This window comes from Oncorhynchus masou, unplaced genomic scaffold (assembly GCF_036934945.1).
Source record: "Oncorhynchus masou masou isolate Uvic2021 unplaced genomic scaffold, UVic_Omas_1.1 unplaced_scaffold_3397, whole genome shotgun sequence".
In the NCBI taxonomy this organism is placed as follows: domain Eukaryota; kingdom Metazoa; phylum Chordata; class Actinopteri; order Salmoniformes; family Salmonidae; genus Oncorhynchus; species Oncorhynchus masou.
In genome coordinates this window covers 17,377-33,883 of record NW_027009808.1, presented here as the reverse complement: position 1 = coordinate 33,883, position 16,507 = coordinate 17,377, and the positions used below count along the sequence as shown (strand labels likewise).

At 41.0% G+C, this 16,507-nt stretch overlaps 1 protein-coding gene across 1 annotated transcript; it reads right to left on the bottom strand.

The window, feature by feature from the left end:
* Positions 1–9,478: 9,478 nt before the first annotated feature.
* LOC135534429 (leucine-rich repeats and immunoglobulin-like domains protein 1) lies at positions 9,479–15,281 on the bottom strand. Its single transcript, XM_064961425.1, has 5 exons — positions 14,964–15,281; positions 14,269–14,547; positions 14,007–14,126; positions 11,071–11,141; positions 9,479–10,573 (listed from the first exon to the last, which is right to left on the bottom strand). The coding sequence occupies exons 1-5, from the start codon at positions 15,217–15,219 to the stop codon at positions 10,457–10,459; spliced, it is 843 nt and encodes a 280-aa protein (XP_064817497.1). The 5' UTR covers positions 15,220–15,281; the 3' UTR covers positions 9,479–10,456.
* Between the last annotated feature and the right edge of the window lie 1,226 nt (positions 15,282–16,507).

Here is a 16,507-nt window from a genome sequence, read left to right as displayed (position 1 = left end):
TTGTTAGTTAGATTACTTGTTGGTTATTACTGCATTGTCGGAACTAGAAGCACAAGCATTTCGCTACACTCGCATTAACATCTGCTAACCATGTGTATGTGACAAATAAAATTTGATTTTTTGATTTGAATGGTGCATGTAGTTGATGACTGTGCTGCTGCCTTTGCTTGGTGGAGGAGAGTCAGGCATGTTCTACTGATGCTGATACAAATTCCAGATACAAATATGTTAGTATTATTAAACAATAGATGCAAAATGGCATTCTGAGATAACATCACTACACACACGTCATGCACATAATGTTAGCTAGCTAGCTAGCCATCTAAGGTCAGCTGGCTAGCTAACAGCAAGCTTTAATAATATGCAGCATGTAACCTATTGCAAACCTGATCTACTTTGATTGGCCTCTGTGCCAGTGATTAACACTAGAAAAGTCTGGCCTCGTTGGGCCCCCTTCAAACCTGTTGAAATTCAACATTCTAGCTGTGTAATAAATACATTTCATGTATGCTATGGTAAAGATAATAATTTGCTTGTGTTTATGAAGTTCTTAGGTAACATTATAATACGAAAGAAAAATGTATTTCAAAGAACACAATAGCATTTCCATTAGTTTATGTAACTGTAGGCTGTATGTAGAAAATAGAAACCACTACAACACCACAAATCAAGTGTGAGAATCCATAACAAATATAATTCATTATTAATTTGTTAAGAGCAGATCTTAAGGAATTAATTTTGAGTTTACATTACTGTGCTTTGAGTGTTGCAAGGGCACGTGTAACAGCACAAATTCTTGCCAAAATGTTGAAATAGAGCTCAAGGGGTCAGAGTCAGATCTTTATGATACTATATAGACATTGAAATGTCTTATCTGCTTGCGACTCTGTACAGGACTGAGCAAAAGTCTATTTTTTAACTAATTTCCCTGCCTCTGTGGCAATTCCAAGCTGCGCTGTTAATCAGATTCTTCATACACAATTTAACAATTTATAATCTTCTCCCCCATCAGACTATTGTCAATTTAATCTTGTCTTTAGCCTGACTATTATTATATGAGTGAAATTAGTTTCAATACAGTTTAGGTGTAGTTTCGATGGGCCATCAGCCCCCCCCCCAAAAAGACGTGTCCTTGTAAAAGAGTTCATAACACAAATTCTGTTTGTGATATTTAAGATTCTAACCATGATAGTGTTTTAAATAGACTGATTTAGGAAGTCAAGATTGGGGCAGACATAACTTTAAAAATGCTAAGTAATTTAAAAAGTAAATGTATTTATAACGCTCTCAGCAAGTGTTAAATGTTAACATTTGTTGGCCGCTTAGCCTAGCCGACCATCACCTGGTTGCTGAGCCTAGCCTATTATCTCTTGGTTGCTGAGTCTATCCTAGCCTATTATCTCCTTGTCACTGAGCCTAGCCTAGCTTACTATCTCCTGGTCGATGAGGTTGTCCAGCTTATTGTGATTATTACTGCTATTTCAAGTCATTATGTTCTAGTCTCACTGTCTATTAATTATTGGCCTATGGTTTATTATGTGAGTCGTAGGCCTACAAGACTGTTTTATCTCTATTGTGAAATCACGTTAGATGATTTGTTGTGTTCGATCGATTACAGTAGGGTATTGTGTATTCTTTTCTGATTATTGATTTTTTTTGGCCACCTACATTTTTTGCAATGTTATACCTCTGACAGGAGGGAAATATGAGAAATGATTCAAACTGACACGTAGCATCAGCTGCGTATTACATAGAGCCCCGACCCCAAGTTTGGGAATCAATGTACTCATTTCTCTCTGCTTACTTCCTCTCTCTCTCCCTCTGTGTCATCTGCTTCTTCCTGCATGCATTGCAGCCTGCCTCAGCCTCACCACTGAGCGCTACATCAATGTTTGTCTCAGGATTCTACTCTCTGTAAAGCAAAGTTATTAAAACTTAGTAGGGTATTTTTTTGCCCCTGCTGCGGTAGGCTCTGTTTAATGTTACTTCATGTTACTTCATCCTTACTTACTTCATCCTTCTAGCTGGCTAAGTAATACTAGCAAGAGCCCTTCAACATTACTGCAATACAAGTATATGGAAGCATCTAGCCACCTGACTGACTGACATATCTATGAGTGACTATTAACCAGTTGTGCACTCCAGAGGAGGTTTTGGGAGGAGCTATAGGAGGACTGGCTCATTGTAAAGGCTGGGATGGAATTAGTGGAACTGAGATAAACACGTTGTTTCCATGTGCTTGATGTGTTTGGTACCATTCAATTTCATAGGACCCTCCTCCTATAGCTCCTCCCACTAGCCTCCTCTGGTGCATTCATTCCCGTGAGTCGGTTTTTGATTATTTAGGGGATGTCTGTGGACACGGCAGGAGTTGCGGGACAGTTTTAAAATAGCCTTTTGTCCTTTGACGAACTCTGCAAAGGTCCCTGGGTACACCACACAGGCTGCTGGGATAAGAGTATAGTATCTTCATCCATGCCTCTCATCTTTGTGGTGTGGATGAAAAACAAATACAGTACATTACATATATACTGTACCTCACATAATAGAACACAAAAGCATACAAGTTAATGTAAACTGCAAAAAGTTGAAGAAGCAGCAGATAGTCTTCCTGGGGTCCAAAAGTTCAAGTATATAATTGTATAAGCTCACAATGAAATTCTAAATTTTCTCCAATAGAAGGTGCTCTTGACCAATCTCAGCTCAGGTTCATCACAATACAACAAGTCTACTAAGCCTTTGTCTCAAGAGAGATTTATACAACAGTGTAATTAGCTCAGAGCTGATGGCAATAAAGGATATGAATTCATTTTACCTTCTTCATCTCCCGAGTCTCCATCTTCACAGGGTGTAGTGATGTTGACTGTGATGGTCTGGTTACTAACAGGGTTGGCAGCTACACAGCTGTAAATGGAGTTGTAATGTTCTCTCTCTACCTCCAGAGGGAGTGCGAGGTTAGGTTGGTGGTGAGATCAGGTCTGTTGAGCTCTCACATGCACCTGTAAGGTCCTAACCGTCAGGACATGGAGGGCTAAACATAAGTTGAGACTGATATGTCTTGTCTGTATGTCGGCCAATGTTTACCTTTTTTTATTTAAATGATGTGCCTTTGGATTATTGATTGCAGCCCAACATGGTGGGAATTATGTTAGAGAAACTATTTGTGCTGAACATACCAGCAGCCTATTTTAAAGCTACACCTGAACCTTAAGTGTAGTCCTGTATGTCCTAATAATATAATTAAAATGAAAGGACATAGACCTACGACACGGATGGTTTATTGATTGAGATTGTCCACGTCCGTATAGGGGAATTAGGCTTTCAGTCAGTCGTGCTTCTTATTAGACATCTGGGGAAAGTGTGTTCCATATTCCCCTCCACAATATAATTAATAAATAAATATAGAGCTTTGTCAATCATGTAATAATTAAATCATGATCTATTTATGCTAATATAAGAAAGATGGTGCAGAGGTTGAGTAGATACAGACTTTAATTAAAGTCATTCAATTATATTTCATTGCAACATTGATGATTTCTACTATTTTAACTATAGGTTGGTTTGTTGTATTGAAACAGTGCGTTTTATTTATCTCACTGCAAACCATTTCGCTCTTTACTTCTGTTAGAGAGAGAGAGAGAGAGAGAGAGAGAGAGAGTAAATAGGGTAGTAAATTGAGCTCTTTCATGGGAGAAGGAAGCTCTTACAGGTTGGGGTCTGCACAATATCTGCAACCTGGTCTCAGGGGAATTTGTAAGATTACTATATAAATATGTTCCCCACCATTTAGTATGATACATTACTTTAGGTGAGGTTACATTATGAATGGAATAGCGGTCGTACAATATCACACGAATTAGAGGACGGCATCACAGTCCTTACGAATTGGAAGACGTAACCGATCATACATCTTGGAGGATGCAACTTAAACACACAACCTTTGGATTGCTAGACAGTCGTCTACCCATCCTCCCTGACCAAACACCCTCCTATAATGTCCGTCTTAAGTAAACTTCTGCCTTTATAATCAATACTAATTAGAGGGGCAAAGATCTACGTAAAATATCAAACATCTGTCCATTGAGTCCAGTCTGGCACAATAACTACAGAGCAGGTGAAAGAGATTGTGGGAAAGTCTTTTCCCAGAGCAGGTGTTGGAAGTGGGCAGTTCAATTTATGAAGGGCAATATTGTACAGGTGAACCCTGCTAAACAAAGCATTAACTACCCTGCTAAGAGATTAGAAAACCGCCTACACTGGGATAATGTTACAGCATACTTAACAGTGTCAGACTTTCAGATAGAAGATTCTGGGGTTAAACTGTGGAGAAAACAGATGGAGAGAAGAGGAAATGTACATTTGAGTGTGTGTGTTTTGAATATAACAACTTATCGATGGTGATGTTGTGTCAGACCACTTTATCGTAAAGTGTTTTTTACATCCATGTAAGGAAATGATTTGCCCAGTATCTTCATTCAATGAATCAATATTAAGATTACATTTTTACATTTTAGTACTTGACAACTGTTCTGCCATCTCTCCTATATTAGGCCTATAGAATGTCTTCCAATCTGAATCTTGTCTTGAGTTCCTTGATGATATGAATAAATTATTCACAACGTATAGGCTCTATTTAATTTGGTTTTCACTTTGTTCACTACATATATTTTATACACTTAATAATATATATGGAAAAGTTAAACAACCAGACACCTCTGCACTAGAAGGAGGGGTTGTCAGTGTGTCCTGCAGAAACATCTGTTTTAGGGAGAGCCAAAGGGAGTTCTTCACACTGACCATAATGCTAAAGATCAGGATTCAAAGTTAAAATGTAAAAGGTACTCGCTACCTTGTACATGCTGCTGCAGACTGAAAGAGTGTATGCCTAATCTGTTTTTTATACAGTAAAGTTGCTAATTTCCTGTAACAAAACACTGGAGTCACAACATTGCACAATCTGACCTTTGTGGAAAAATACATCACATAAATACACAGAATGATAAATGAGGCAGTCATGTTTTCTGACCAAAATTTGATAAAACATTACTGGCATGTCATAATTTACAAGACATGTTTTTACATCAAATATAAATTGGCACAATAATGCATGAGCACAGTCCAAACATAAAACCATAGAAAGGTTTGGGAACATTTTGCTGACACATGATTTAAGTTACACTTACAATATACAGTACACTGGCTCAGAGTACAAAATAATGTGGTATGCAAAGTACAGTCTGCAGTATGCTGAATGATAAAACATTCAACCACTAGATGAGGGAAAATACATAAGAAGAAAAACATTGTTTCCTTGAAAGCAGTGCTTGAAATGTAATAGGATTAGTCATCATTCTTTTCAAATGAGAAATGTACAGCTGCCTGGCATTAAAAGTAACAGATCAAACGTCCCAAATACACTTAAACTCAATAAATACAGAAACACACTTCAAAACCACCAAACTATTACAGTGGTCTATCCTAGACCCCAGAAGTAGGCTCCATTTGGTACTTTATTAGGATCCCCATTAGCTGTTGCAAAAGCAGCAGCTTCTCTTCCTGGGGTCCACACAAAACATGCATAATACAGAACATTAATAGACGAGAACAGCTCAAGGACAGAACTACATAAATAAAAAAGGCACACTAAGCCTACATATCAATACATACACACAAACTATCTAGGTCAAACATTAAAACCAGAATCTAGAGGTTGTGTGTCTCTGGAGAAACGTTGCCAATCTCAAACTCTTGAACGTAGCTGTGGTTGCAAGGACTGACATTTTTCACAGGTATGTTGTAGCAGTACAATCTTTATTTACAAAAATTCAAATGACAACACAAATATAAACAATGGAGTAAACTTAAATCATATTGTGGGTTGTGATGAGGTAAGTATATTTTTCAAGCATGTATGGGGGATTGACGACTATATAACGTCAGGAAATATCAAAGATTGTATACTTTTAAATGGAATGTATAGGTAAGTCTGACGTAATATATTGAAACTCATGTAAAAAAAAGCTCAGTAAACAAATCTTTATCCGTTTGAATAAGTCATAAGCGTATTTTAGAATAGTGAAATGTGAATAATATTATCTTAATATTCAGTCTCAATAACTGCTCTGAAATAGAAATGTCTAAAAATGAAATGACCTCCAGTGCAAAAACTCACGATGGTATCAGTAGATTTGGTATTTTTTCACAGTTCTATACAGCATGTGGGCTAATGGATGTGGAGCACAAAATGCTCCAATAGAAGGAATGTCTGCAGGAGTGTGCAGGAGTCAGTGATTGTATTCTATTTTATTTGTAAAGAAAATCTACCTCCTATTTTCGCAGTATCCAATTGTTAGTTACAGTTTTGTCCCATCAATGCAACTCCCGTACGGACTTGGGAGAGACAAAGGTCAAGGGACGTGTGTCCTCCGGAACAAAACCCAGCCAAGTCACACTGCTTCTTGACACAATGCCCTCTTAACCCGGAAGCCAGCCGCACCAATGTGTAAGAGGAAACACTGTATGTCTGGCGACCGCGTCAGTGTACTTGCGCCCGCCCCTCCACAGGAGTCGCTAGGAGCGCAATGGGTCAAGAACATCCCTGCTGGCCAAACCCTCCCCTAACCCGGACAACACTGGGCCAATTGTGCACCATGGGTCTCCTGTTCACAGCCGGCTGTTACAGAGCCTGGAATCCAACCAGGATCTCTAGTGGAGATCCTGGATCGCAGCTCACGCCGCGATGCAGTGCCTTAGACTACTGCGCCACTCGGGAAGCCCGAGTGATTGTATTCTTAATTAAGATCCTGTTGAGGCTAGGGGCAGCATTTTCACTTTTGGATGAAAGGTGTGGCCAGAGTAAACGGCCTCCTATTCTTTCCCATATGGAAAAATATGCATAGTATTATTACTGGTGGATAGAAAACACTCTGAAGTTTCTACAACTGTTTGAATTATGTCTGTGATTATAACAGAACTCATATGGCAGACACAAACCTGAGAAGAAATCCAAACAGGAAGTGAGAATTCAATTTAGAAAACAGTGCCATTGGATGTCCACCTTAGATATGGATGAGAATGCACTTCCTAGGGCTTTCACAAGATGTCACCGTCTTTAGATTCTGGTTGTATGATTATACTATAAAGGTGGGGCTCATAATAGCTCTTTGAGTGGGTGGTCTGGCAGAAAGCCTCGGTTTCATTACGCGCGGTCACAAGAGAGTGTTCTTGCGTTCCTATGCTTTTCTTCAGACAATGAAATTCTCCGGTTGGAACCTTATTGCTGATTAATGTTTAAAACATCCTAAATATGGATTGCGTACATCATTTGACTTGTTTCTACGACTTGTAACGGAACTTTTTGAGTTTTTGTCTGGAGGAACTGCTCGTGCTTTTTGAGGTTTGAATGCTGGGCTGAACAAGCTAACAACAAGTGGCTAAATTATGGGCTTTTTGGAACTTTATGGAAAAAATCAGTCATTTATTTTCGAAATGGAATTCCTGGAACTGCCTTCTGATGAAGATATTCAAAGGTAAGTGAATATTTATAGTGTTTTTTGTGGCTTATGTTGACGCCAAAATGGCGGCTATTTCTTTGGGTTCTGAGCGCCGTTCTCAGATTATTCGTTTTCCGTAAAGTTTTTAAAAATCTGACACAGCGGTTGCATAGAGGATACATTTACCTTTAATTATGTGAACAACACTTCTTTTTTCCACATCTTTTATCAATGTTTATTGTGAGTATTTCTGCAAAATTACCGGATGTTTTGGAATCAAAACATTACTGCACATAACGCGCCAATGTAAACTGAGATTTTTTTATATACACTGCTCAAAAAAAAAAGGGAACACTTAAACAACACAATGTAACACCAAGTCAATCACACTTCTGTGAAATCAAACTGTCCACTAAGAAGCAACACTGATTGACAATAAATGTCACATGCTGTTGTGTAAATGGAATAGACAACAGGTGGAAATTATAGGCAATTAGCAAGACACTCCCAGTAAAGGAGGGGTTCTGCAGGTGGTGACCAAAGACCACTTCTCAGTTCCTATGCTTCCTGGCTGATGTTTTCGCCACTGCCGCCCTGTGCTCTTCACAGATGAAAGCAGGTTCACACTGAGCATGTGACAAACGTGACAGAGTCTGGAGACGCCGTGGAGAACGTTCTGCTGCCTGCAACATCCTCCAGCATGACCGTTTTGGCAGTGGGTCAGTCATGGTGTGGGGTGGCATTTCTTTGGGGGGCCGCACAGCCCTCCATGTGCTCGCCAGAGGTAGCCTGACTGCCATTAGGTACCGAGATGAGATCCTCAGACCCCTTGTGAGACCATATGCTGGTGCGGTTCGTCCTGGGTTCCTCCTAATGCAGTTCCTGCAAGAGGAATGCATTGATGCTATGGACTGGCCCGCCCGTTCACCAGACCTGAATCCAATTGAGCACATCTAGGACATCATGTCTCACTCCATCCACCAACGCCACGTTGCACCACAGACTGTCCAGGAGTTGGCGGATGCTTTAGTCCAGGTCTGGGAGGAGATCCCTCAGGAGACCATCCGCCACCTCACACTACTGAGCCTCATTTGACTTGTTTTAAGGACATTACATCAAAGTTGGATCAGCCTGTAGTGTGGTTTTCCACTTTAATTTTGAGTGTGACTCCAAATACAGACGTCCATGGGTTGATAAATTTGATTTCCATTGATCATTTTTGTGTGGTTTTCTTGTCAGCACATTCAACTATGTAAAGAAAAAAGTAGTTAATAAGAATATTTCCTTCATTCAGATCTAGGATGTGTTATTTTAGTGTTCCCTTTATTTTTTTGAGCAGTGTATATATATATATGCACATTATCGAACAAAACACACAATACATGTAAAACATGATGTACTATGAGTGTTATCTGATGGAAATAATCAAAGGTTAGTGATTCATTTTATCTATATTTATGCTTTTGTGACTGTGAAATATCGCTCTGTGTGTTTTTCAATTTGGTGGTCATCTAACATAAATAAATGTTGTGTTTTCACTATAAAACATTTTAAAAAATCGGACACAATGGGTAGATTAACAAGATGTTTATCTTTCATTTGCTGTATTGGACTTGTGAAAGTTAAATATTTCTAAAGAATATTTTTTTCAGCTGAATGGGAGGGGGTGTTCCCTTTAGGGAAGTCCTTGTGCTCCCTAGCCCCAACAGGATATCCTGTTGAGCTAAATACTGTGTAGATAAGGACAAGCAATAAGTGGTCCATCATAATAAACTAAACTGTGACTCTGGTACATTCAAACTGCGTGAACACAGTTGTTGTCAAAGCAAGATCTGAACTACACTTAATCACGATTGCATTTTGTGAGAGTAAAATGTCAACCAAGAACACTTTCTGAGTCAAAAGGCAAATCAAGATCTACCACTCAGAAGTGTTTCAACATAATCTATATGGTGGTTTCCAACAGAGCCTAATAGCCATTATGCTGAGGAATAGGTGGCTTTATCTCACCAAACATCTGCTTTTTATGTACACAGCTGCTATCCACTGGCAAGCTAAACAATGACCAGCTATAAAAAGATACAGGGGAGGCACCTACATTTAAACAACAGAACAGACAGAACTGAAAAGAAGCTTTGGCACAGCAGTAGCATAGCAAACACACTAGTGAATTGTATTAAAGAGGTTCCATTTGTTTTAACCTATACATTGGGCACTTGAAAAGAGGGACCATCCTACTAATAACCCTAGGCATAGTTATTTAATTTGTTTGCATCAGTGAATCTCATCAAGGCTCAATTCAACAAAAGACAGTGAGAATGTGTCATGTCTTATTATGTCTGTTCCTGTCCTTTCTCTTCACTCTGTCTCTCTCTGCTGGTCTTATTAGGTTACCTTCTCTTTCTCTCCTTCTCCAGCTGTTCCTCATCTCCCCTAACTAGCTCATTCACCCTTTCCCCACCTGTTCCCTTTTTCCCTCTGATTAGGTCTCTATTTCTCTCTCTGTTCCTGCTACTTTCGGTGTCAGATTCTCGTTTGTGTTTCTCATGCCAGAAGCAAGCTATCGTCTCGTTTGCTTCCACCTAGTCCTATCCTGTCGGAGTCTGCCTGGCAGGTGCATCCTGCACTCTACTAACTATCTTTTGTTCCATTGACAACGTCGGAAGAGGATCTATGCCATTCCTGTTTTTTCATTAAAAGAACTCTGTTTCTGTTAAAACCGCTTTTGGGTCTTCACTCAAGTACATAACAGAATGACCAACAAAGGAAGTCTGAAATGACTGAAATGACAAAAGCGCATTGGTTAAATGGTAATTGTCTTCAGGAACAACTGTCTCCATGAAGTTTTCTAAAATGAATATTGACTATAATTTTGTCTTAACGTCCTCTTTAGGATGTAACGCCTTCTCTTGGATGTGGATTATCATGTCACCCTCTCATTAACTTCCTGTTCTCTCTCTCCTTCATGCAGTGTCAACATCCTCGTTGGCAGCCATGTGACGTACCTGGAGTGTATAATAAACTGTCTGGTCAGGGTTGTCTCTAAGTGACTCCAGTCCTGGTATACCTGTTTGCTCCTCCTAGAATGGGAGAGGGAGGGAGGGAAGAAAGGATTGAGAGGGACAATGAAAGGGGGTAGGAAAGAATAAAGGATCATATGTTTTGTCATCAGATACTTTGTACCAGAAGAAGGAGACAAGACAAGTCTGATGCTCTGTTGTTTATTCTCACTGTTCTGCAGTAGGTAACTCAACAGTCAACACATCTAGAATCATTCCTAAATCTAGTGGGAGGAACCATGAAGCCAAGCTTAAAAATCAACAGACTTGGCAAATACTGTAAAAGACATAGGAAGATCAAAGGCATTACTCTTCTAATTGTCCAACATAAGCATTTCATTTGGGCAAAACTGGTTGCAATGACATCAGGCCGGTTATCAAACTCAGGTGGTCTGTGCAACTCAATACCACATGAACCCACTGACACAGAGATAAAGCCAACAGTTGTAGACATGAGGGCTGCTAAAGCAGCTGTATTGCATCTCCTATGTTTATCAGCCTGTAATATAATTACTAACCTGGTTTTCTGCTGGTTTAATGTGAGTTATCTCTGCATACTGAACGTCATCTTGCTCTCTTTCAGGTGAATCTATAAAGGCAAATAAAGTAAATGAAATATACAGTGTGGGTGGTAGTAACTGACATATATGCACACATGCTCATCCCCAACACAGGTTCTACAAACACTAAGGACTCATGTTACTATTGTAGCGGCATTCGTCTTCCTCTGACGAGGAGTATGAGAGATCGGACCTGTAACTGACAGGTAGACTTACAGGTTATGTCGTTGTCTTTTGTTTGAATTGTTTACGTGTCCGCTGTGTGGGGGAAATGATAATACAAGCGGAACCACGTAGCTAATACTGCTGTAACGGGGATCCTTATTGTAGCAACACACTTTTGGAGGGAAGGCAATCCCGCGCTGCATTAGCTAAGTTGTCATGTCATTGGGTGTAGTTCATAAAGGTTGAAGAGTGTATGTTAGGATGAAGTGTGAATTCATGCCAGGACTAATACGTGTGAAGTTTGATTTCCTCCCTTCTGTAATAAGCAGCCAATGAGGTATTTTTTCCTTTATTCATGTGTTTAATCTGAACCCGTTATAACGCCGGTTAAACTGTTAGGCATGTAAGCACTTCAGAGTTATACCAAGCTAATAAGTCACTCGTAAGATAAGGTTGTACTGTATTTTTCATTTACTTTATAGTTCTCACGGAAGGTGATAATTCTGACTAAAACTACAGAATAAAGCCGCATGTTAAAATCAAGGAACGGTTGTGCTCGTGGTTACTGAAGGGAGCTACAGGACCAATATGCAACGTGTAAGTGTTCATGGTATTTAATAGAACGGAACATTTAATGACAAAAAACAACAAGAGAACAAAAAAAAACTAAACAGTTCTGTCTGGTGCAGACACACTAAACAGATAATAATCACCCCCTTTTTGATTCGTGGTATCCAATTGTTAGTAGCTACTATCTTGTCTCATTGCTAAAACTCCCGTACGGGCTTGGGAGAGACGAAGGTTGAAAGTCATGCGTCCTCCGATACACAACCCAACCAAGCCGCACTGCTTCTTAACACAGCGCATCCAACCCGGAAGCGAGCCGCACCAATGTGTCGGAGGAAACACCGTGCACCTGGCAACCTTGGTTAGCGCTCACTGCTCCCGGCCCGCCAAAGGAGTCACTGGTGCGCAATGAGACAAGGATATCCCTTCCGGCCAAACCCTCCCTAACCCAGACGACGCTAGGCCAATTGTGCGTCGCCACACGGACCGACGTGAAAGGCAACTCTGGAAGCGCCGGGTGACGGGCGGCTCCGGCAGCTCCTGGCTGACGGGCGGCTCTGGCAGCTCAGGACAGACGGGTGGCTCTGGCAGCTCAGGACAGATGGGCGGACCTGGAGGGAGGAGACGGAGAGACAGCCTGATGCGTGGGGCTGCCACAGGACCCACCAGGCCGGGAAGACCTTCAGGAGGCCTGGTGCTTGGAGGAGGCACCGGATGGACCGGGCTGTGGGGGAGCACTGGAGCCCAGGTGCACAGCCTTGGCACCACTCCTCCCGGCTGGATCACCATTTTAGCCCGGACCATCCAGAGTGCAGGCACAGGTTGAACCAGGCTGTGGGTGAGCACTGGAGATCTGGTACCACTCGCGCCTCTCCTTTAGGCTCAATACCCACATTCGCCCGGCACGGACAGAGCGCAGGCATAGAACGCACTGCACCCTCCCAGCGCCTCGGAGACACAGCACGCAGAGCCGGCGCAGGATACCCTGGGCGAAACAGCGTACCGGAGACCAAACACGCTGGGCTGGCACAACATGCCCTGGCTGGATGCCCACTCTCGCATGGCACTTGCGGGGGCTGGCCTATAGCCCCCTGGGCTATGAGCGCGTACTGGCGACACCGTGCACTTGACCGCATAACACGGTGCCTGACCAGTACTGTGATTCTTCCAGTAAGCACGAGGAGGGGCTCAGGTCTCCAACCTGACTCTGCCACCCTCCCCGTGTGCCCCCCCCCCAAAAAATTTGGGGGCTGCCTCTCGTGCATGTCGCGCTGCCGTGCTACCTTCTCATATTGCCACCGCTCAGCTTTTGCTGCCTTCAGCTCTGCCTTGGGGCGGCGATATTCCCCAGCCTGTGCCCAGGGTCCCTTTCCGTCCAAAACCTCCTCCCATGTCCAGGAGTCCAGCTATTGCTGCTGCCCGATACCACGCTGCTTGGTCCTTGGTTGGTGGGTGATTCTGTAACGGCATTCATTTTTCCTCTGACGAGGAGTATGAGAGATCGGACCAATGCGCAGCGTCGTAAGTGTATATGATAGTTAATAGAACGGAACACTTGACAAAAAACAACAAGAGAACAAAAAAATGAAACCGAAACAGTTCTGTCTGGTGCAGACACACTAAACAGAAGATAATCACCCACAAAACGCAGGTGGGAAAAGGCTACCTAAGTATGATTCTCAATCAGAGACAACGAACGACACCTGCCTCTGATTGAGAACCATACTAGGCCAAACACGTAGAAAATATAACATAGAAAAATGAACCTAGACAACCCACCCCAACTCACGCCCTGACCAACCTAACACAAAGACATAAAAAAAGAAACTAAGGTCAAAACGTGACAACTATGGATTCCTGTGTCTGTGCTCGCTGTCGTTTTGGCACCAGAGAAGCTATAAAGTAATGATTGTCAGACTGTGCTTGTATGTGTGTGCCTTCTGCTTCATCAACATTTAGAGAAGTGGTCTGAGACAATGCAACTGTCTGACCAAGCAGAGGAAGTGTGGAAGATACGCCAATTCATTTGACCTGCATCCGTTGTTCAGGCAAACATTTCTTACCTTTTCCAAAACACTATCCATGATAATTCAAAAAGGTTGTGCACAACATGTTTTGAATTTGACAAGGAGAATGACCTCACCCTGTAAAAAGCTAAATACCTGCATGTGAGTGTCCGTTTCTCCTCTTCTTAAGATAGATTGCAAGTCCAACAAGTCCCGAGGCAACCAAAACGCAGATCACAGCAATAATAAGATAACCTCGAGTCCTCTCATCACCATCTAAATTAAAAAGAGAGAAAAAAATATTTTAATTGAAACATTTCGTTTCATAAAATGAACTCTACCATACTTGTTGTTTCATATAGAAGTTGGTATTGTCTGGATATCTGCAATGTAACATTGCTACTGTACATGTGTTTACCTGTCACCTTGAAGGGATCACTCTCTATACAGGAATGTGGAACAACAGCTGCCTCCTTGCTGCCTGGGTTGGCAGCCTCACATCTGTAAGAGTCTCTGGTCTGTACATCCACCTTGAGAGGTATAGAGAGGGTGATGTTGTGGTCAGGGCTGCTGGTCTGGTTGAGTATCTTCCCTCCTTTGTACCAGGACAGGGTCACCTCTCTCCCGTTCTCCACAGAACACACCACGCTACAGGAGATGTTATCATGGACTGTCACCTGAGGTTTGGACAGAACATCTGGAAGACAAATAATGAAAAAATGTGAATTAGTGAAATGGATTTTATCTTTAAATAGCAAAGAGCAGTTGCTACATTCATTTTTGGACTTAGAAATGAATGAAATGGACCCATTGATTCTTGAAGAATATTTATAAATGCTTGTTGAGCTTAGAACCCATAAAACGTTTTACTCCGGAGTTTGTAAACAAAGAAATTGTAAACAAACACTATCTATCTACACACTATAATTTTTTACATGGTGGCTGATCAGTCCTTGAATCCATTGCTCGGTCTATGAATTTGAGAGTGGTTACATTTCTCCAGACCCATCCCTCAGCTTTTTACCAAACCAAAAGGTGACAGCTTTAGTATTGTTTCTACTGCTGATTGCCACTTTAATGATGTTGTAATTTACAGCACACACACACACTTACAGTACACAGTCAGCTGAAATGTATGTTTTGTCTTCCCTTCATCTGTATTCTCCGCAGTATAAACCCCAGAATCATCTATTTGTAGGTCTGACAAAGTGAAGACTCCAGTAACATTGTTCCAGTGAAGGCGGTTTTTATATCTCTTCTCAAGGTTGGTATTACTTTGTTTACCAGGGTACACCTGTGCAATAGTGCCAAGACCTCCATAAAGTAAACTGCCAGAGTTGAACACCCTTTCTGGAAAATAGAAAACCATTCCCACGAGGCCATTCACCTGCCGAGTCTCAGGTTGAGCTGAATGCTGGGCTGAGCAGAGTACTGTGGAGAGAAAGGGAGACTCAATATCAACGCATTGACTTAAATATCATAGTTATTCTCTAATAATATAGCAATGTAGCAAATTGCAGTTTTTCTTGATAAAATGTGTCCAAACAGAATTAACATTTTCTAAACAATTAACATGCAGCCCAAAACTGAAACACTTTGGCCAAAATGACACATTTAATTTTCAAAAATGCATTAAGACTCTCAAAACATTAAATACATGACACAAAATTAACTACCTCCATCAAAACATACAACTTGTTATCTAATGAAAAGTGATTTCAATAAATCGTTACACGATGGCCCAATAAATACTAATTACAACTATCAATATACTCTAACATGGTTAACCCTCTTTCATATTTCTGTGCCATTTGTTGATACTATAATCATAGTATGCACCATAAAAGACGAGTAAATATATTATCACAGCATGGGTTGTATTTTGTTTTCCGAAAATGATTTAACCAAAGATGACCAATATAGAAAGAATGTCACTGAAGAGCATGAATATGTTGTCCTTCACAAATGCAGTGATGCTGTACAGTATATAAACAGATAATCAAAATAAAATACACCAGGCTATAAAATCACTGCAAAGACAAAGCAATGTAGAAAAGTCAACACCAATACAGTATACACTACATTTGGTCCATTCATGTTTTCATCAACATCACCCTGGATCTTTTCCCTTGCAATTCAGTGAGGAAAACATCTCCTTGCACGGCTTGACAGTCCTCTGCAGTGATTGCCATATAACCGGTTTTCTTTCTATCTAGTAGGAACATCTGGTCATGTGGATGGTAATTATAAACGTTCCACCTCCACACATCTGAACCCCTCTTCCTCTATGGGCCCCTCTACCTCTCCTTTGTCCTTGCCCTCGGCCTCTTACTTGGTCCATTCTTGCAAACAGTAAGTCAGAGGTGAGTGATCTCTATAATGCATGAGTAAGGACTGATTGCTCAGTGAACATTTGTGTAAAGAAGTGTGCACGTGCACAGAAGATGTTCACATTCACAGGAGTAATTTGAATCAGCTGTCACCGAATGTTAAAACATTTGACATGAGTTTTGCGTCTTTGTAGTGAGTTGTGTTTACTGTTTTGCAAAAAATGTGCTTAGCATTAGATTTTTGTGTGAAAGCAACGAGTAATGACTTACAGTTTTACAAAAAATAATACTGTTGTGGTCATTAGGTTATGATGGAGTTCCATTAAA

Coding starts and splice junctions, on each gene's coding strand:
- LOC135534429 (XM_064961425.1), bottom strand. CDS start 15,219: ATGGTTTTCTATTTTCCAGAAAGGGTGTTCAACTCTGGCAGTTTACTT. Junction 14,127..14,268: donor TGATCCCTTCAAGGTGACAG/GTAAACACATGT, acceptor TTTTTAATTTAG/ATGGTGATGAGAGGACTCGA. Junction 10,574..11,070: donor TTAAACCAGCAGAAAACCAG/GTTAGTAATTAT, acceptor CTCCCATTCTAG/GAGGAGCAAACAGGTATACC.